The sequence below is a fragment of the Dipteris shenzhenensis genome, chromosome 32, assembly GCF_047967505.1.
Source record: "Dipteris shenzhenensis isolate YYH24624 ecotype China chromosome 32, Dip_SZ_1.0, whole genome shotgun sequence".
In the NCBI taxonomy this organism is placed as follows: domain Eukaryota; kingdom Viridiplantae; phylum Streptophyta; class Polypodiopsida; order Gleicheniales; family Dipteridaceae; genus Dipteris; species Dipteris shenzhenensis.
In genome coordinates, this window is record NC_141627.1 from 33459249 (window position 1) to 33482134 (window position 22886).

Genomic DNA, 22886 nt, shown 5'->3' on the forward strand with positions numbered 1-22886 from the left:
ATCAATTTAAAATACAAAAATACTTAAAATTCAAAGGCTTTTAGAACTTTTTGCTTGTTTCAGCCCAATTCCACCTTTATATGGTAAACCTCTGATAATTCTTCTTGCAACTTATGATTCTCCCTTGTAAATAGAGCCAGCTTCTGCTTGCATGTTTCCAGCTCCTGCTCCAGGCAAGTGATCCTGAAAATTTTAAAGGTACTCTCAATGAAACCCCCTGTTCATCTTAGTTATATTCATTGAAAAAACATATTTATCATCACCCTTCTCTGTCCTTAATCTGTTGTATGCAGGCAGTGTTATGATAAGGTCATTAATACATTATGGGCACGAGACCTGCTTCACTCCTGGCTTGTCTACACTCCCAAAGGCAATGGTGAATAAACTCAATAGCATGTAAAAATCCTGGGCAAAGGATTTGCTCCACATGTCTCCCTTGCTTTGTTTACTGCAATCCCTCCATAAACAAAAAGCCAAAAGAAGAGAGTATAGTTTCTATTCTTGAGGGATCTCTAAAGTATCCTCCAAAAGCCCCTCTGCAATCTAAGGTGATCTGAAAACTCTGCCATGTAAGATCTCGAGCCTCTAGCCCGAATCCAAAATTTCCTGGTGTTGCTAGCTGTAAACTGAAAAAATGGATGCTTTTGGAATGATTACCTGAGCAAACATCCACTCCCGTTCATGAGGATCCCATTACATGTACTTTTTAGGGACACCCCCATACAGCCAGGGTCTCCAAGTACCAAGACGAACATTCTCACAATGCTGGTCTATATACCAGTTGCTCAACATGGCCCAATACTCTTATAGCTCAAGGTGTTACATCATAAATAAAATCATCATCCTCATATCTCTCCGAACTAAAATGAAACAGCAAGGGTATCCCCTCCACCATCGAACAAAATCCAATCACTTGGAGGGGAATGCCTATGGCAAAGAAGCCACCCATCATCTGATAGGTCTGGGTTGTCCATCATCTTCGGCAGTCCATTGCTATATCAATCTGAGCATTCCTTCTCCCGCTCACTACATACAGTTATTATCTTGCCAAACACAACCTGCAGAGGGAGTATAAGAACGAACGCATCACATCAAAAATCCCCTCCGCAGCTCCTATCCTAGCGTAAGTCCGCTAATAACAAGCTTTGCAAATAAAATCTTTGAATATATGGATCTATAATATTCAGCCCACCATCGAGGTATGAAGGAACAATGTCTCCCAAGCCAGCTTGGCTCTAATGTCTGCAAATCCTTCTACCCCACTCCAAAGGAATTTCTGATAGGCCACTTGAGCTGTGCATGCAGCCTTGTGAGTAGTATCAACAAGAAACACAGTAACCAAGCAGTGGTAGTTAAAAGCACCTGATTGACCAAAATTAATTTGGAAGCAGATCCAATCTGGCAGAGCTCCATAAAAGAAGCGCATAGAGCCCTATACAAAGGACTCATTGTGGAGGTTGTCAATAGTTCAGATTGGAGGCAGCCCCTCACCCACTTTGGAGCAATACTTGGTGCACATCTACAGCCAGTAGGAGAGCACATGTTTGCTGGAGGTGCTGTCTAAGGAACTCTCACTATAGATGGTGACTGAAAGGTCACTGAGGAGCATGCAACCTGAGTGCAAGGACAGAAGTAGGAGCAGTGTTCTTGTTTTTTCTAACAGGACGGCTCTACTTGCTCCTTTAGGAGTTGAGCTAGATCCTAATCTCAAACACATGCAGGCGAATCGAAAAACTCCTTTGTGTCCAAAGAGGCCAGTCTCTCCAGATTGGCCTCAACCACCTACTTATCATCAAAGGGGGGTATCTCAAGATGCTCCAATGTCTGTTTTCTCGGTTAATTCCTCGTCCTATCAATCTTAGCCACATACATTGCTCTTCCACTCCTCTTCCAACTGAACTGCCCCCTCAGGTTGGGGATTGAGGGGAAGCTTGAGACTAACTCAGCTGTGAGACTTGGGAGGGTAGAAGGACAATTTGCAAGGACATGGCAAGGACATGGGGCCTAGAGGGAGGCTGACCTGCAAAACGAGGATAGGCCTTGGCCAGATGGCCCATTTTTCTTATATGCATAAGTCGTCTAGAAAGACTTGTAGAAATTCGTTAAGAAATGGCTTGAAGGTGATGTAACATGACCTGTTAGAAAGTGGTTGGGGCATTGCATAATCCAAATGGCATACTCTATTATTTCCTTACAGGACCTAGGCATACAATCCTTACATTCCATCAGTAATGCGTTTAATTCAGTTTCTTCTTCTTGTGTGGGTTCATGATCAATGTAGACAGGTTTTTACTCCTCTCCTTCCATAACAGTAAGATTCCATTTCCTTGTCTCAGCTAGCTCCTTGTAAACTGGGGTTTCCCATAAACTATTTGTCTCTGTATGCTCTAACTCTCTTACAAGTTTGGCATTGCTATAGTCATGTTTCTCCTCGTATAGTTGTTAAAGTAGTCAAGCACTGCTCTTAGACCCTCTTAAGGATGTGAGGAACTTTCTTGGATTTTGCTGATGCAAAGTATGCAAGATACAAATGGTAGAGCAGTGCTTTTAGTCCAAAACTTGCTTTGTAGGGAAAGTGAAAGCTGAAGGGAATTGGGAATCAAGGATCCTGCCATTGAGGTACTTTGGCCAAATCAATCGGTCACCTATCCCTTGTCAACAGAAAACTAGTATGCGAACATAAGAGAGGAGTAGCATCACACGAGGAGAATAGAGAGGGGATCTACGTGAGGGTCAATTAGGAGTGCCCAACTGGGTAGAAAGAAACTCAATGTTGGAGGATATCTGAACATGTACTTCTAGCTCAAGTCCTAGCTTTTAAAGAGCATTCATCAAGTTTGGATCCAGAGTCTTCCAAGGTCACATCCTTACTCTCCTTTTGCTCGACGCAAGTAAGGCCTTGTCTACACGCTGCCTATTGGAAATCAAAGCCTATGTGTGAGAGTCCTAGAGTGAGTGTCCCTCACTAGAGTCCGAAGAGACCTTGTGCAAGTGGACCAATTGTCCAAGTGGACTAAGTCTTAGCTTAGAAGCATTAATTTTTAGGAGTTTTGGTTTTGTGAGGTATTACTCAATATGGATGGGCATATAAGCTTATCTTGGATTTCGGTAGATTTTAGCGGATTGACAAATGAAAACTTATTAATATTTGATCTAAACATCTTCCATTAATGCAAAATGGTCTTGTGTGACCTCACTTGAGGGTGTCAATGTGTGGAAGAAAAGGCTCCCCCAACCTATAAATGAGCCCCCCCATTGTAATTGGTGATTATCAACCCATCATATCAACTAGTACCTCACTCAAGTGTCCCATCATGTGATTCTCCTTGGCACTCTCTCTCCCACACCATGTTTTCTTACATGGTATCAATGTGGGTGGATCCTCCCTAGCCTAGTCTCTTCTCGAAAATCTTGGGTGGTCTTCCTCTTCCTGCTGCCCCTAATCTGATTTCGTTGCCATCTTCTGCTTGTGCTGGTCCTCGACTATTATTATTGTTCAGTTCAATTTTTTCAATTTGGTGTGCCACTTCAAACGCTGCCACCTACTCCAAAGGATGCGATGGCCTGAATACTTCAAGCGTGGAGATACCCCTTGAGGAATGACAGCATGCATACACTCTGGCTCACTGCTACCTCTTGCTAGTCATGACTACTCTTGAAGATGCCATCTTCAGATTCGCTACTAATTGTTGCAGCCACACGAACCCTTAGCCCTGATATGCTATGCCCAGCTCTTAATCGTCGCCATACTACATCTACATTGGCACTGCTGTTGTCTCCTCCCTCTTTCACCCAACATTAAGAACACCACTCTTCATTAGACTGATGATTTGCTACTACTACTGTAGCTTTGTTTGGAAGCTGTCGTCACAATTGATCCTAATATGTGTCGCTCCTCTTGCTGTTGTTTGTGGACATCAGGTCACGATTTTTTCCCCGAAAGCCTGTGGGAAAGTGGGGGAGAATAGATGCATTATGGCAAGAGGAGTGAGAACACATAAGATATTGAAATGGGTGTTCTATTGATTTGAGAGGGAAGTTCCTCTTTTATAGAAATGGAGAGAGGGTGTCCTAAATCAGTAGCACCTCTCCTACATCAATGGCAATCAGTCCTATATCATAGGCACCTCCCCATGTGGGGGTCTTTGTACTACATCACCACCTGTGTCATGGTCTTGACACATCATAGCACTAAGTGTGCTACACTACCTGCTAGTGGATGCACACATGCACCTAGCAAGCCCTTGATCACAAATGTCCCAACATACCCCCCATCAAGGGTTTTCCTCTTGCTATGTCAAGGATTCATCTAGGCACATCGTTTCACAAGCCATCTCATGGTGGTCAAGGATAAATCTATGGCTAGGATCTCATGCTAGAAAAGGTGCCCAAGGGTCAAGGTTTACAAAAATGGGATAGGACCCCCCAAATGGTTATCTCCCTTGCATGTACAAGGATTAATCTTAGGCCTTTGTGTGAACCTAGTTTCTCATGTCTGCAAGAGGTACCATGGGGGCAAACACATATCACATGGCCTACATCATATGGTAACCAGAGGTGATTTACAAAACACACAACACATAACATTGTTTTTGGAGTACTACTCCAGGCAGAGAACCTCAAAAATTGACTACATGACCAAGTGGTGACTAAAGTTCAATATGTTGGACTCTAAAGCCCAATCTACCACAAAATTTGATTCTTCATTTGCTGATGAAGTTCTTCCTTCAACAAGATTTGCTTTGTTGTTGATGTAGCTCTTCTTCACATGATATGCTTTATTCTCTTTGTGAAGTCATTCCTCTCCTCTTCCAAAAGAGAAGCTTCAATATCCACCAAGTTGGATGTAAAAGTGTTGCTATACTCTTCATCTAGAAGACTTTTGAGTAAAACTTGTGCACCAAATATCTTTTCAAGTTGCACTCAAACTTCATGTGAAGTCTCACACCCATCAATGTGATGAATGTATGAGTTACTAAGCACGGGCCTTTTCATATTGGACTATCCATTGTACATTCATTTTTTTCATGATGGTGAACTTCTTGTTCTCCATAATTTTCTTGAAATGTCCAAGCTTTATCTTGGTACCACAACATATCATCTTGATCATATCACATCCAAGCTCATCACTTACAATCTTTTTAGACATCAAGGTCAGGGATATGTCACTATGAACAAGTAAGTACTTTTGGCCTACTCCTTTACCTTGTGAAGACATGATATTGAGTAGGTCTTACCACTTGATATATTATTCAAGGGCAGTGTCTATACTCTTACAACCAGTATCTCTCAACACAAGTCACCAATCTCCAAAATGATGACTATCCCTTTGCAAATGGCACTCAAACATGGACAATGTAAACATCATCACCATAAATGACAAGTACCATGACACTTATGGAGTCCATTTTGGAGTCAATACTTAGTCAAACAGAGATCTTTTAGTGCAGCCAGCTAAAACAGATATAGAACAAAATTTTTGACTGGTCAAACCTCTAGGATGGTCAAACTTTGACCAGATTTTGACTGTTTCCCCCAAATCGAACAATCTTAAACTGGAGGGTACAATTGAAGCTGAAGAGAAAAGCTTTGAGAGGGATTTCAAAGGCAAATGGAAGCCTGCATACCAGAGAAGGTCCGCCAGCAAGGGAATGCGAAATGCCGCGACCTGTTGCCTGAGGGAAGAGCTGGAAAAACGACAAGTTTCTCCTCAATTTCTCCTCGAATATGCCATCAAATAAGCTAAAATTTCATCATCAGATTTCTTATAGTGTCGCCCACCTTGTGCTCAAAGCATTTGTTGAGATATGGCTCCAGCAGGCAGAATTGCTCAAAACTTCGGCAGACAGTCAGAGTGTTGGCACAGGTGACTACAATGAAATTTTGAAAAATCCCTTGAGGTGGAGGTTCGCCCAGATGTGAGAAATCTTCAGCTCAAAGGGTTTGTCAAAACACGAAGAGACGAGGGAGAACTAGCTCTTGCAAGATTTTGGAAAGAAAGAGGCTGAAATATGGAAGAAGGTGGAGGATGGAGAAGATGATGATGTGGTAGCCTATGAGTCTAAAATCTCAAGGAGGATCATAGCTCTGATACCACATGTGGGAAACTGAGGGAGAATAGATGCATAATGGCAAGAGGAGTGAGAACACATAAGATATTGAAATGGGTGTTCGATTGATTTGAGAGGGAAGTCCCTCTTTTATAGAAATGGAGAGGGGGTGTCCTAAATCAGTGGAAAACCGCAAAGAAAGCTCAAGTGGGGGAGTACATCATGTCAAGCATGAGAAAAAGACAGCTCAGAATGAGCAAACAAATATCCCGAGTGGCGACTGAAAATGCCACCTCATCCTTGAAGGAGAGTCAGAGAAGAAAGGACAATCCTTCCAGACTCTGAGAAAAGCAACCCTCCTAGCAATAGCAGTCCTTGACGTTCCCTGTATGTTCACCCAAATGGCCATCAAAGTGTGTATAGTATCTACCCTAATACTGGCCATAGTCTGAGAAGGGTGAACCTATGAATCCTCCAAAGCCTCTATACATCTGGCTCTCCAAACATGCCATGCTATGATACTAGCCAGAATCTCCCAAGATGTGTCTACAAAAGCGTGGGGAGCTCTGAATGGAGTAAACGGAACATCTCGGAGGGAGCATGACTCCACAAGATGTCGTCGAACAAAGAAAGCTGTGTCCGTGTCATGTCCCTCAAAGAAAGCCTGTGGACCAGTGAGTGACAACCAAGCAATTGATCCCCAAGTCATGAAGAAGGGTGCTCTATGAAAAGTGCAAAGTATCCTAGCAACACCCTTCCAAACCGTCCTCGCCTGAGTGCACTCCCAAAGGCAGTGCTGCACTGACTCAACTGCTGAGTGGCATCGAGGACATGTAGGGTCAGCCCCGAACCTGGATCTCCACAGGTTCACTGCAATCCCTCCATGAATAGTCAACCAGATGAATAACGTGATTTTCCTATTCCTAAGGGACTTTCAAAGTCTCCTCCAGAAGTTTTTCTACATCTCTGCAGAAATCTGAAAAGTATCCCAATGAGGCGCTCTAGAGGGCCTCCAACCCCTACAACTGACCTGGAATCTCCTGGAATTTCTTCCTAAGATTTGAAGACACATGGCAAGATCTTTATTAGCCTTATCATTGAGCTTCCTAAGGTTGCTCTTATTAGTGGTCAACTATTTGGTTGACTTTTGTTTTACAAAAGCTTTTTCATGTTATGGGCTACTTCAATCGGGCTGATCACTGGCATGATTTTTTGGCTGAGCCTTTTTGGACCTTAATGGCTCCATTGGCACGATCTCACCTCTTCTAAAGCTAGGGAAGTCCTTACGCAATTGACATCTAATTCTTCTATGGCCTAGCAACAAATGGATGAGGCATTCTGGTAGCCCTGATTCTTCAGCTAGAAAGAAAGAAAGAAAGAAAGAAAGTCTATTAACGTCCACTAGAGACCAAAAGGTCTATGGGACCGCAAGAAACCCTCTAGTACATCTGCTTTAGGGAGGGCACATGGCAGCTCCCAAGGAGTGCAAAAAGCAATCCTAATTATTTAGAGTGCCTACATGATATTCTGGAAGAGTAAACAGCCATACATCAGTTTAAGACTGAGAGTCTTTTGGTTTTGATTTAAACTCTCTGATTAGTGCTACGCCTTCATGGTAAACTGCCCATTTTTCATCTTTTCTGGCAGCCCTGACTTTAGCTAATTCAGTTGCCTTGATCTTGAGTTGAGTTTGTGTAAGCTCTTCTGCTATCCATACTTTGGTGCCCTTCAGCCTGTAAGATTGTCGAAGAAGCTTGATCCGCATATCTTCTGACTTCAGTGTAAGGATTGCATGACCTCTATAATGCAAAATAGAAGCTGGCCTGCTCATCATCATTCACCCATTCAATGTTGGGCAAGCTTGATTTGATCTTTGTCAATATTTCACTATATGTGTCCTCCTCTTTGTACCAATCTTCTGGGAACCCCCCATCTTCAGCGCATTATCACATCTAGCTTCGTGTTCTTTAATCTCTGCTTGGATATCAGACTTACTTGCTTTGTTGTCCACTTCCACAATCGCTTCCTTCTTAGCAGTTTGTACTTCAGTGTGAACAAGATCTTTGACTGTAGAGATACACCCATTGTGTAAGTGATATTCATGTTTGCCGCCAACTTCATTCATGATCTATGAGTGAAGTCTAATCCAACGCTGCCTTTAAACAAGAACATAAGCTATCACTGGTTGGGGATAGTACGTGGTCATTTTGTAAAGCTCACCAAACCCACTGCAAAAGTTCCACTTTAATTCCCAAGTACTTGGTCATCACCAAACCCACTACAAAATTTCCTTTATACAAGACCATAAAACTATTGTTGGGGCTAGTCCTTGGTCATTTTGTATGGCTCACCGAACCCACTGCAAAAGATCCATTTTAATTCCATTTTGAGTCTATATTCCCAAGTTATGCCTACTATGTTTCATACCATCAATTGTTACTAGCTATCATAATGTAGACCCAGGGGCCATAACCATTGCATGTGCCAATCGTCCTACCTCACCCCCATGGCTAGCACTGTCCTTCTATGGCACTTGCAGTAGGGGGAGACCAGAGGTGCTGGTATGCACGCACAGAGAGATGGTTTGCAAGACTAGGGCTCCACATGGATAGACTATCTCCTTTCTAGTACAACATGGATGCCCCTTTCTCTCCCCTCCTATCACACGAGGTCAACTAGGTTACCCGTGAGGATCTACTACAGCTACACACATTCCGGACTTGGTTGGGCCCGAGTGATCTTCCAGTGAAGTTGGGCTTCTACAGAGATCACTTCTTACATATCACAGCGGAGGGTTTCATTGATCCACCAGGATACACGCAGATTCACCTAACCCACTCGCTGAGGATCTCCCTTACGCAGTTCCGAGTCTCTTCACACAGACTTTGTATCGAGAGCGGCAGAGTAGAGCGGTTACCCAGGGAGAGGCGCATATGCACACTATGTGACATGCAGGAGGTTGAGACAGAGGGCATTTCATCTTCAGGTGTTCTGTTTACTATGAGATCCGAGGGCGTTTCTACTGCCTCTTCAGAAATAGTTATGGGGTTTTGACCTATTTCCTCTCCTACCCAGACCAACGATGTTTGGCTAGTTTCATTCATGAGATGCTCAGACACCGCGATAGGATACTCCGAGCACGGAGACAGGAGCAGACTTCTTCCTCAACTGATACCTCTCAGAGCTCTATCACGGAGTTCTTTTAGCCAGATCACATAGACCCCCACAAGGCGAGACCTCGACATGACCGTGACCCGGAGCCTGTGACCTAACAACTCAGACAGAGGGTTGACTCACGGATCATACTTGGGGACATCCCCTCCTTGTTTAGGGTCGGAGCCCGACCGACAGGGGCCACAGTGGCCTTGGTTAGACGTAGATCTACGACCAGGAGACGTACTAGGACTGCACCCTTGGGGGGGCAACAATGCTCTATTGCTGACCTCATGCCTCCACTTCCACAGCCTCATCCATCCTGATGTCCTGCTGCTGCTGCTAATGATGATGATGGTTATGATGATGTCGACGATGATGCTGAGATTGATATATATAGTCGAGATATGACTATGTTGTACTAAGGAATTAGTATTGTCATTTTGCTTTTTTTTGCATTCTGCATTGGTGTGGATGCTCGTTTAGTAGCTCCACTACCACAGCTCATTGTCTCAGGTTTTTCACAGTCTCATAGACCCATCGGTCTTCCGAAGACTTTAATAAAATTTCTTTCTTTCTCTCTTCTGCCTACATTTCCATGTGTGTGCAATTGCGACCAAGAGACAAAAAAAACACCATTTTGAAATACCAAGTTCAAAAACAAGATCTAGTCATCCTACGTACATGAGTCTTGCATTGGTCCATTTGGAGAGGTGAGCTTGCCTCACGCCTCTCATCACTACTCCGCTAATTCCAATTGAAGCATTCCTCAACCAGGCCTTGCCAAAAGATGATGACTACTATGATTATATTAGCATCCTCTAGAAACCAAATAGCGTCTATTGGACCCAAGGCTTAAGAGATCAATACATGTAGATCATTTTATCAATGCTTATTCCAACGCCAATCATTTTTCCAAAAAAAAGAGCATCGGAAAATGCCCATGTTATTTGTAGTCTCATTGAAGACAACTCGATTCTGTAGACTTTACAAAAGTGAGTTCACAAAAGAATGGTTCCAAGCAAGCCAAACTAAGTCTTGTGGCTGAGGAGATGTTGCGTGGCAAAACAAAGGAAAAAGGAAGATGAGGCTTCATTATGATACCAAATGAAGGGAAAGATCATTATGCGCCTTGATTCATTACCTGCATGCTGATAACTGCAAACTAGATGAATGAAAGCAATAGAGCTCGAGGAGTCTACATGATTGCAAGCTGCAACTTGGTGATGCCAAGAAAGAGGGAACAAATGCATCCTAATCATTTGTCACAGTGCATTGCGGAGAAATTAGCCAGAAAGGAACTTACTTTCGTGCCTGAATCCGATTAAAAATATCAACACTTCCTGAAACTCCAGATTGTTTCAAGCATAGTTGTTCAATGTCAAGCTGAAGTTCATCACGCTCTGCATCGCACACAGTAATATCAATGCATTACTACAATTGTTCTTTTATATTTATAATACAATGAAATTATGACATAGAGTGTCCTTAAGTTATCTTTCTCCCTTTAAGTACAATAGCTAGATGAAAAATGCTCATTCAGCTTGTAGGAGAATGCTTCAGTATAAAATAGTCTCATAGTAGAACGCCAGAAAGGATTTGATGAGGACATGAAAAAAACTTTGACCAAGGTATTTTTATTATATAAGAAAATTTCATAGAAAACATGAAATAGAACATTATGATCACAGGTGCCAGCAGGAAATAGATAGGATCATCACAACATAGATGCTAGATCTGAAGAAATGATGATGGATGTGTTATTTGGAGATGCTTGAAGTGAAGCTACAACTTATCTTTCAGCAAGCAAATACTGCCAATAAGAATGCCCATGAAGCATTCTCCGAAAAGAAGCATGTTTGCTTTGAAGTCTATATCATAGTTGTCTTCTCACTATCCATTTTGTTTTGAAGAAATACAGTCAACGCCCCACCTGTGAACTCCCAAATGAGGAGACCTCAGGGGCTCGACACCTTAGGGTAGATAAACTTTTAGGGGAAGGATTGAGGATGCCATATTTTTTGACATTTTCAAGGTTAAATGCTTCTTTTCATTTTGAAAATTTTGGAAAAAAAGGTTATTAAAAGTGTTAATATAAATCCACCAAAACTAACATTAAAATCAATGTCTAAATATGCGTCCTATTTTACAAATTCCTTTTATTGTTTATTTCAAAAGTTATTTTTCAGTGCCTCATTTAAATTTTATTTTATTTTTTTGCAAAAAGAGACTTCTATTAAGTATTAAAGAAAAACCGTTAGAGCAAGCTCCATACGGGATACATCATGCAATGCACGAAAAGCTCAAGAGCCAAAAAGAAAGGATTGAGGCTGATAGTGCCATCTCAATCCGGTAGAAACCTCCGAGAAAAAGGGAGAACCCCTCCAAACTCGAAGAATTATAGTCCTTCTAGAAGAGGCTGCCCGTGAAGGGCCCTGCATGTTAGCCCATATGGCTATCAAAGTGTGAACCGTGTCAGTCCAAATACCCGTGAACACCTGTGATGGGTGTATCTGGGTGCCATCCAAGGCCTCAGTACATCTGGCTCTCCAAATGTGCCAAGAGGAAATGCTAGCCAAAATCTCCCAAGAGGTGTCCACTGAAGCATGAGAAGCTCTGAAGGGAGTAAGTGGTACATCCTGAAGAGAGCAGGGCTCTATCACCTGCCGGCAGACCGAGAGTGCCCAAGAAGAGGGCTCACCCTCATAAAACACCTGGGGCCCGGTAAGGGATAACCATGCGACCGAGAGCCCCAAGTCATGAAGAAAGGGGAAGTATGAAAGATGCTGAGTATCCGAGCCACCCCTTTCCAAACAGTCCTCGCCTGACTGCAGTCCCAAAGGCAATGTCGCACTGACTCCTCTGCAGAATGACATCGAGGACAAGTGGGATCAGCCCCAAATCGTGATCTCCACAGGTTCACTGCAATCCCTCCATGAATAGAAACCCAAAAGAAAAGAGTGATCTTTCTATTTCTGAGGGATTTCCAGAGCCTCCTCCAGAAATTTCTACGCAAATCTGCGGTGATGAAGAAGCTTTCCCAATGGGGGGCTCTGGAGGGAATCCAACCCCTACTGTTCAGCTGAAATCTCCTGGCATTACCAATCGTGAAACGAAAGAAGAGAATTCCCCTCTCTCGGTGCCCATGATCTATCCACTCCCACTCTCCTGGGTCCCACTGCAAGCACCTGATAGGTGCACCTCCATATAACCACAACCTTCAGAATCCCAAGGCCAAGAGCAAAGGATCGGGGTCTAAGTACCACTACAAGCCCGCTCCATGGTCCACAAAACCAGCAATCCTGACAGGCTGAAAGGAAACCTCAAGAAGAATGCCATCCTTGGATGTAGAGAGTAAACCTCCATCCCCAACGTCAAAGACCAGTGCATCTTCCCCGAGACCTCGGAGAGCGATCACCTGTAAAGGAACTGATGTCCTCGAAAAAGCCCCCATCCAAGTGGTGGAAGTAATAGGAGACTCAACTGTCCATTCCACCCGGATGGCTGACCTATCTGCTGAATCCTGCGTGCTACCCCTCTGAGGTGACTCACGGACTGCAGTCTCTGAACCTTAGGTAGCCTGATAAAAGCTTTCCAAGTGCCTACTGTGTAGGCGGGGCCTCTCTCCCATTTAGACCACTGCATGTAATGGGAAGTGCCCAGTGGTCTGGCATGCTCGTCAAGAATACTATCATTCCAAATGATCGGCTGCCTATCAATCTCTTCGATGGTAGAAGGTGGAATCCTTCGAAGAGTGTTCCTGAAGCTCCCCCAAGCTTTCAGGATGGCAGTCATGAGAGGAGAGGCAAGAGATCTGAGAGGGGCGGAAGTGAAAATCCAGCGACGGCTGTCCACCCAATCATCTCCCAAGGTTGGTGTGCAAGCCTAAATGCGTCCAAAAAAGAAATCCTTCCAAGGTTCCTGCCCAAGCATGAGTCCCCTCACCACCACCTTACAAAGCAATGCCCTGCACTGCAAGTCCGGGTCAATGACATTAAGGCCCCCTTCACATGTAGGGAGAATAATGGTCTCCCAGGCCACCCTTGCTGCAACATCTGCTAAGCCATCAAGTCCACTCCATAAAAAATTCATGACTAGTCTGATGAGCTAAGTGATGCAAACCCTAGACCGGCACCAGCAAGAACACACAAACCAGGAGGTGGCCAAGAGAACCTGGTTCACTACCACAACTTTAGATGCAAGGTCGAGTTTGGCAGAGCTCCAGAAAAGGAGCTTTTTCCTTATACTTTCTAGTACTAGGGCAAATTGTTGTGCTGGAGAGATGTCCAATCCTACCTGGCATCCCAAATACCTGATAGGAACACCCCTTTGAATCCATGAAAAGCCAATGTCAACTCCCCAGCCTGGAGTGTCCTCATCACTAATCCAAAAGCCAAAGGATTTATCCAGTTAATGTGTGCCCCTGGAGCTGAGCAAAAAATATCCAAGGCTGTCCGGAAAGAATCAAGTGACTGCGAAGAGGCCTCAATAAAAATAGCAGTGTCATCATCCAACTCACAGTCAAGAAGCTCTTGCTCCTGTCTCAAGGGCAATCTCAGCCCAAAAAGCTCAGCCTGAGATCTAAGGAAGATACTCATAGCTTCTGCCACAAAAAGAAAGAGGAAGGGGGCTAAAGGGTATCCCTGACGAACAAATCTGGGAATCTGAAACCTGTCACCTCTTACCCCTCCAATCAAAACCTGGCTGTGGGCTGATCTGTAAAGGGAGGCCACCCCTCTAATCCAAGCATCTGAAATCCCAAACCGTAGAAGAGTGCCCTCAAGAAAACCCCAATCTACTCTGTCATAGGCTTTCTCGAAGTCCAGGAGTAGAACTACTAGCCTCTGCCCACTCTGCATAGCCCACTCTGTGGCTTCCCAAAAGGAAAAGATATTATAAAAAATGCTCCTGCCATGCACAAAGCCTGTCTGAGTATCATAGATGAGGTCTGGAAGAAGGGCCTGTAATCGGATGCTGATCGCCTTGGCAAGGATTTTGTAAAGAGTGCCCAAAAGAGTGATGGGTCTCCAATGGGATACAAAATTCCTGTTGCCACCTTTCAGGATCAGGTGAATGAGTCCCTCGGTCAGTGAGTCAGGCATCTCACCCGAGTCCCAAATGCCTTGCAGGGCTGAAGTAATATGATCACCTATCATATCCCAAAAGGCTATAAAAAAAGGAGGAGTAAGACCATCGGAACCAGCGCATTTGCCCTTATAAAGGGCAGAGAGAGCAGTCTTGAATTCTATCTTGGTAAAGCGTGCATCAAGTGAGCATAACATCTCTGGGGTGACCAACACAGGTAAACTCTGCCAAACTTCATCTCTAACCACCTCTCTGGCCTGTGAGTTCGGATCTGCGGAAAGAAGGGAGGCATAGAAAGCTGTCGCTAAGTGCATGACGGTCCGGATGGGACTGCAAAACGCCGTCAGAGTCAATAAGCTTCCTGACACTCTCTACTATGTCTGGGACCAAGTGTAGAGAAAAAGTGTTTATTGACTCTCCCTCCCATCTGTATCCAAAAGGACTCCTGTGCATGGAAGGCATACTCTGCTCTCTGATCAAGCATCTGATCAAGCAAGGTCTGCAAGTGAGCCCTTGCCACAGCAAGGCGCTCCTGTATCCAAGCATCTGATGGTCATTTCTGCTCCTCCCTTTGCAAAGCTGCCAACTGCCGGCGGATACCGATCTCTCGCCTGAGTACCTCACCTCGCCGAGCACTAGCAACGGAGTGATAAAAGTCGCTAATACTGGCAAGTGCTGTGGCCACAAGTGAAGGAGCGGCCACCCCCCCTGCATATGAGAAACCCAGATCTCCAACACTGCCTCTGTGAGAGTCTCATCTGTGTATAAGGCGTCGGGGATCCTGATACTGTGAGACCGTCCTCTCAGATGAGGCTCTGAGATGGACAAAATGCTGCTCCTCCTGCTCCCTCCTCCCTGCCCCCTCCCTTCCCTCCTCGCTGCCCCCTCCTTTCCCCCACGCTTCCCTCTCCCCTGCGCGCTGCCCCTCCCTCCTACCTGCTGCAGCCTCCCCCCCTGTGCTACAGTCTGCTCCCCCCCCGCTGCAGCCTTCTCCCCTGTGCTGCTGCCTGCACGTCCCCCCCCGTCCCCTCCTCTCCCCCCTGCTCTTCCTTGCTCCCCCCCCCTCTCCAGGCCCCCTCTCCTCCCCTCTCCTCTCTTCCTCTCCTCCTCTCCTCCTCTCCTCCTTCCCCTCTCCTCTACCCCTCTCCTCCCCCTCTCCTCCACTCCTCTCCTCTATCCTCCCCTCCTCTCCCCTCCTCCTCCTTGCTGCCCCCTTGCTGACTCCTCCTTGGCTTCTTCTTCTCTCTCCCTTTTTCCTTCACCCACTCCTTCATCTGGAGTACACCTATTCTCTTATAGGGGTCTCCTGGGTTTCAGGAAAGCGGACAGAGTTTTTTATTTTTTGTGTTTGAATCCGCCAACACACCTCAATTGACGAATGGGTTCCCATTCAGTCAATCCGTCTCCGCTCACACCGGCCGCGAAAACTGTCACTTTTTCAAAAGACGAGCTACAACAGTTGCAAAAGGATTTGGAGCATGAGTGTTCCACGACTCTCTTCGCACGCATTCATGGCTCACACCCCTCCAGGTCACAAGCTAGAGATTGGATGTTGGCGGCTCTTCCTCAGGACCTCGCCCCCCACCTCAAGGATGTTCGTTAGTTGGAACGGGGTTTCTTTCAGGTGTGCCTAGATTCCCCGGATGTCACGAGAGACCTGCTACAGGCCGGGTTTCTACTTCTAGGCTACAGGAGGAATTTTTTGTTTCCTTTTCAACTGGGATTTGACCCAGTCGAAGAGGACAAGCAGGGAGTTTCTATTTTCATCAGGTTCCCTCGTCTTCCCTCAGTTTATCACCGGCTTCTTTCAGTTATTGGCGAGAGGTTTGGTGTGGTAGCAGAGATCCCCCCTCTCCCTGGCGAGCCCTCTTCGGCTGCTGACGCGGTCAGGATGGATGGGGTACCCAGGGTTAGGGTCATTGTCCAGGACCCCAACATTTCAGATGACCACATCATGCTACAGCGACCCGATGGGTCTTTCTTCCGCCAGAGATTTGAGGTTGCAGGTCGGCAGGACCAGTGCAAGATTTGCAAATCCTCGGGACACTTCGCCAAAGATTGCCCAAAGAAGAAAAAGAGGCTCAGAAAGCAACCAGCTTGTACTAGCTTACGACAAAGAGCAGGAGCATGACCTACCGCTCCATAGATACGGCCTCAGACACGGGCTCCCCCCCCAAGTCAGGTAAGCTGGTCTCAGGCCGGACTTTTTGGCTTCCTGCCTTGGGAACCAGAGGAGGTACATGCATTTCAGTTTCAGATTCTATTCTCCCTCTAGTCATTGGACACGGTACCATAACCCCCTCCAGGGGCCAGTGGGTTTTACTTCTGATTGACGGACGTAAGGTTGGTTTCCTCAACCTCTATGCTCCGAACAACAGAGGGGACCGTGTTTTATTTTGGAAAGAGTTGCTCTTGTGGGCTGACATTGCGGACTCGTGGATTATTGGAGGTGACTTCAACATGGTTGAGGCACCTTCTGATAAGAAAGGGGGCAGAGAAGGTGGCATCCACTCCCTTGAGAGAGCAGCCTGGGATGCCTTCTTGTTCAGGTTCAGTGGCAGAGATGTTTGGTCAGATGATGCATTTCTTATTTAGTCTCAATCACTTTTGTTTTCTTGGTCGAACCATAGGGTGCAGATGCCTATCCATGCTCGGATTGACAGATTCTGGCCGCTCTACATGGCCCATTTTGAAGCTTCCCAAAAGGAGAAAATGTTATAAAAAATGCTTATGCCATGCACAAATCCCGTCTGAGTGTCATGAATAAGATCTGGGAGAAGGGGCTGCAATCGGAGGCTGATTGCCTTGGCCAGAATCTTGTAACATGCCCCCAAAAGTATGATAGGCCTCCACTAGGACACTAAATTTCTGCAACCTCCTTTCGGGATAAGATGGATGAGACCCTCTGTAAGCAACTCGGGCATCTCGCCAAAGTCCCAAATGCACTACAGGGCTGATGTAATAAAGTCTCCAATCACATCCCAAAATGCAATGAAGAAAGAAAGGGTGAGGCCATCCGAACCTGGGCACTTGCCCTTGTGAAGGGCTGAAAGTGCAGTCTTGAACTCTGTTGTCATGTGCACGGATTGGTATCTGACGTGTACTAGGTACACAAGGCTAGCTCAGGTAGCCTGGGGAGGCTTAGAGCTAGGCAAGCTTGATTCTCGGGTTGAGTGGCAAGGGTACGAACCCATTAGGGGTCTTCGCTATTTTTGGCGCTTGGGGCCCGAGTCTATAAAAGGGGCCCAGGGGTTCAGTTCTCAGAGAGCCGATGGGAGCAAGTTTCGTTCCCAGGTGCTAGGCCTGATCCTGGATTGAGTCACGGACGCGCACCTGCATCTTAGCGTAGCCCAAGGCCCAGTAGCAGATCCCAGGCTTCACAGCGCCACCTGGTGGTATGGGACACCAGGCTGGTTTGGAACTGGTTGGGAGTTCGTGCCAGTAGCTCAGCTCGTGGCTCGGAGGGGACATCTCCTGATTCGGGATCACATCCCGTAGATGTCATGGTTGGGTGGTGAGCAGCCTGCTCAGTTTTCTCACGTTGTGTGTGTTCTTGCGTTTGCTTGCAGATGAGAGGTTTCAGGAGTGCTGGGACGTGTCAGTTGCCATGAATTACGCGCGTATTTATGATGATACCATGGCCAGTGCAAAGGGAACCACAGTTTCCGACACGAGTGGGAAGAACAAACGGAAGTTCTTCCAGTCTACCACTGGTACCGGGGAGACGAAGTCTATAGACAACGCCTCCAAGAAACACTTGACTCAGGCGAAGAATGGTCGTGCCCGTTTCCTTCGTACCTTGAAGCTAAAGAAGGAAGGACGTTGCTTCTTCTGCGAGAAGCGGGGCCACACTAAGAATGATTGTCCAAAGCGCAAGAATCAAAAGCAAGCGCTGGGACCGAAGCTCCAGACGGGTCCGGGTACCAAAGCCAAGGGAGCGAACCAAGTTTCGATGACAAGTATTTCTGTAAATGTCATTACCTGCCCACTTTCTTGTAATTGTACTTTTAATACTTCGTTATTTGGTTCCCATGATCTTTTCCGAGTTTATGGAGAAGTTAGGAACCAAAGAGTTCACATTCTCTTTGACCCGGGCAGCTCTCACAACTTTGTTAATTACAAATTTGTGCAGAAGATGGGGCTGTCCACGATACCTAGCGATCACACCTATGAGGTGCAGCTTCCAGTTGTACTTCCAGTTGGGAAGCAGTTTTGGGATCGCAAGATTGAAGTGCTTCCTATCCGGATTCAAGAATACACAGGGGCTCTTACGTGCTATGTTATGCAGTTGGAGCATGTGGACTTGTTAATCGGAATAGAGTGGTTTAAAACCCACAATATTCGGATTGGATGGAAGGAACATACCCTTTCTTTTTTTGATAAGGACACCCAATTTTGTATTCAGTGTGATAATATTTCCTCTTCTCAGGGACCTATTGTATCTGCGATGCAGCTTCGGAATATATTAAACACTTCTCATTATGATGTCTATCAGTGTGTTTTGATTCCACTTTCTTCATTTGTTGTCTCTGTAAATAACAAGAATGATTTAAGTGTGTTTGAACACCGTGAATTGAGAATGTTGTTAGATGGTTTCAAGGATGTATTCCCTGCTCAACTGCCGGAAAATTTACCTCCAGAACGGGCAGTAGATCATCGCATAGACTTAGTACCTGGGGCTCAACCTATTAGTGTACCACCTTATAGGATGAGCCAGCTTGAGGAAGATGAGTTAGCTTCATAGCTACAGGATTACCTGAATATGGGCTATATACGCCCAAGTAAATCACCTTGGGGTGCACCTGTCCTCTCAAGGAAGAAGAAAGATTCTACATGGAGAATGTGTATAGATTATAAACGATTGAATAAAGTGACAATTAAGAATCGATACCCTCTACCTCGTTCCGATGATTTAATAGACCGTTTGGCCGGAGCAAAGTATTTCACTAAGATTGATTTGCGTACGGGTTATCACCAAATCCGTATCTATGCTAAACACATAGATAGAACCGCATTTCGAACTAGGTATGGCCACTACGAGTTTCTTGTATTACCTTTTGGTTTGACCAATGCTCCTGCCACCTTCCAGCAAATTATGAACGATTTGTTCCGAGATTTTCTGGGCAAATTCGTTGTAGTGTTCTTAGATGACATCTTGGTATATAGCCGAACGCTTGAGGATCACATAGGACACCTCCGGATTGTCTTAGTTATTCTAAGACAGCATAAGCTCTATGTCAAGATGAGTAAATGTGACTTCTTTATGAAGGAGATCATTTACTTAGGACACAAGATTTCTTCTGAAGGTATTAGCATTGATCTGGATCGTATCCAGAAGGTTTTAGAATGGCCTATCCCTCAGACTGTGAAACAACTTCGTTCTTTCCTAGGATTTACGGTATTTCTACGGAAGCCTGTGCGTGATTATTCACATATCACGGCACCCCTGACAAACATATTGAAAGGTCGCGGACGCAGGTCTACCCAGCCGATCTCTTGGAATGATGCATTGAACAAGGCTTTTGAAACCTTGAAGTTTTCTATCAAGGAAGCACCCGTTCTTGCATTACCCGATCCTACCCGGCCTTATGTTTTAGAGGCCGATGCGAGTGATTTTGCGATTGAGGCAGCTCTATTCCAAGAGGGCAGACCTGTAGCTTTCGAGAGTAAGAAGCTAGACGACACCCAATATCGTTGACCCACACTAGAAAAGGAACTCTATGCTGTAGTGTATGCCCTTAAGGTTTGGAGACACTACTTGTATGGTTCGAAGTTTCTTGTATTGACTGATCATCAGTCAATTAAGTATGTGTGTGATGGATCTGAATTGAGGGGACCGAAAGCTAGATAGGCAGAATTAATGCAAGTTTTTGATTTTGAAATACGTTATCGAAAGGGTTCGTTGAATAGTGTGGCGGATGTCTTAAGTCGAGTCAAGTTTGTAAATGCTATGTCATTTACGGAAATATCCTCAGACCTATTTCAATCCTTGAGAGGGCTTTACGCAACTGATAGTCATTTCAGTTCTTATTGGCAGAGAGTCCAGGATGGGAGCTCCATGGTTGACCAGGACTCAGGGATTGTGCCACCTACGGTACAGGCGGCGGGAGGTCAGTGAATGATTAGGAACGGCTTACTGTTCCGGAATGGAAAGATTTGTGTGCCAGATGTTCTGGAACTTAGATCCAAGATTCTCTAGGAGTGTCATGATGCTCCTAATGCTGGACATCCGGGTATACATCGGACTCTGTCTCTTGTGAAGCATACCTTTTATTGGCCTAAGATGCGTGCATTTATTGAAAACTATGTAGTAGGTTGCCGGGTTTGTCAGGTTACTAAGGTAGAACGCCTTAGAAGCGCGGGTTTATTACAGCCATTACAGATTCCACGTAATAAATAGGAAATTATTTCCATGGATTTTATTACTAGTTTGCCTCGAACGCGCAAGGGTCATGACTCCATTTGGGTCATAGTCGACCGTCTGACAAAAATAGCTAGATTCTTACCTACTAGAACAACTATTTCAGCTGTTCAGCTGGCTCACGAGTTTGTGGACCACTTGTTTAAGCTGTATGGTTTACCCTCTGACATAGTCAGTGACAGGGACTCAAAGTTTACAAGTAACTTTTGGACACTTGTTTTTGAGAAGTTAGAAACTACTCTAAGTATGAGTTCCTCAGATCATGCACAATCCGATGGCAGTACAAAGAAGGTTAACCAATTGGTTGAAGATATGCTTCGGGCATATGTATCTAAGAGACAATCTTCATGGAAAGATTATCTACCTATGATAGAATTTGCTTATAACAGTGCAAAGCATTCGAGTTATGGTTACAGTCCTTTTATGCTTATGTATGGGTTTCAACCTAAGTCACCAGTTATGGTTGGGTTAAAAGGGATTCAAAATGATGCTGCAAAGAACTTCTTGCAAGACATGCAGGAAATGTTGCAGTTTGCCAAGGAGTCTATTAGAAGTGCCCAAGATCGGGACAGATTTTATGCTAATAGACATCGTTCACCTAGAGAGTTCTCTGAAGGAACGATGTTATATTTGTGAATTCCCAAGGAATCCAAGAGCCTAAGTACTGGTTTGGTTCCGAAATTATCCCCCAGATACTGTGGTCCGTTCAAGGTCATTAAAAGAATTGGACCAGTTGCATATCGACTAAAATTGCCTCCTAATGTTAAAGTACATCCAGTCTTTCATGTCAGTAGACTGAAAGAAGTCTTGGGTGCGGATGATCAACTTGTTTCTCCTCACGAGATAATAGAAGTTACAGATTTGACTTTTATTCCACACGAACCTGAGTCTCCAAAGAGTGAAGTCCTCCTTCTCTACCCCCTTTTTTGTCTGAGGAGGACCACCCTGTCGAGGGCAAGGAGCAGATGCTGGACCTGTACCACCCCTTTGTCGAGGGAGCGAGTGCTGAACCTGTACCACCCCCTGGTCAAGGCCGTGGGGCGGTTGCTGTACCCAGAAGGCTTCTTAAGCTTTTTCTTCTTCCTGGGGAATCCCTGGCAAAGTGTCCAATGGTCCTGCATATCCTGCACAAGTCCTGTCTGCCTGCAATCTCTACTCTCTAGCGAAAAAAAGAACCATCCGGGCGCTGAAGCATAACATGGTCCATCGTGAGGTTAGGATTCTTACGGAGGACCCTAACTCTAGGTAACCCACCATCAGCCTTGGTTGCCTCTGCTGCAGTCAATGGCAACCTTGGGAGGGGTGGGATCTCAGCAACCACGCCAAAATGCTCCCCAATAACAGAAAGAAGTCGATGGTAAACCTGGGGAAGCCCGGGAAATTTGATGAAGAGCGGAAAATTTTCCTTGTCTGCCTCCACTGGGTCGAAACCAATATTGAAGGCGTCAAAGAAAATCTTCCTGTGTCCCAGGTGTAAAACTCAGCTTTGAGCATGGTGCTCGCAGCCTCTGGAGTGTCAAAGACAATCTGGAAAAAACCTCATCCCAGAAGACAAACATCTAAAAGTCGTGGAGTGAGGTCTGGTGAAAGAGCCACAAGCATCCAGTCTCTGGCTTGGGATCTGGGATGGTGAGACCCAAAGATGCGTGCAATCAACGTGGTAGAGCATTCAATCTCTACGTCCTCCTTAAGCTGCTGCAACTCGTCTTCAGAAAATGTAATAGTTTTCGCGGCCGGTGGAGGTGGAATAGGATTGGCTGATAGAATATCCATCGCCAATCGAGGTGAGGAGGCCGATTCAAACACTTTTGAGGCTCCGTCCGCTCCAAAAAGCGCTGCGGGAGAAGGAAAGAGGGGGGAGATAGAAAGCAAAGAAGGGGATGGGAAGAGGAAGGGGGTAGAGGAGAGGGCTGAGGCGGGGGGGAGTGGGGGAGAGGAGAGGGAGGTAGAAGAGAGGGCTGAGGCGGAGAGTAGGAAGCGGGGGAGAGGAGAGGGCTGAGGCAGGGGATAGGGAGCGGGGTAGAAGAGAGGGGGGTCGAGGAGAGCAGATAGAGGAGAGGGAGGAAGAGACAGGGGGGTAGGGAGCAGGGAAGAGGGGGGGCTGAGGCGTAGGGAAGGGAGCGGGGTAAAGGGCGGGGTAGAGGCAAAGGGAAGGGGGGTAGAGGGTGGGGTAGAGG

The 22886-nt window shown here is 45.6% G+C and overlaps 1 protein-coding gene across 5 annotated transcripts in view; it reads right to left on the bottom strand.

Moving 5' to 3' along the window:
* The window catches only part of LOC147880635 (uncharacterized), a 159367-nt gene that overhangs the window by 90851 nt on the left and 45630 nt on the right, over positions 1–22886 (bottom strand). For all 5 annotated transcript variants that reach the window (XM_087370899.1, XM_087370895.1, XM_087370897.1 and 2 more), the window contains exons 3-4: positions 10510–10606; positions 75–183 (exon numbers count right to left, since the gene is read on the bottom strand). In XM_087370899.1, coding sequence (XP_087227025.1) covers positions 75–183; positions 10510–10606 — 206 coding nt within the window. The remainder of the gene's footprint in view (positions 1–74; positions 184–10509; positions 10607–22886) is intronic.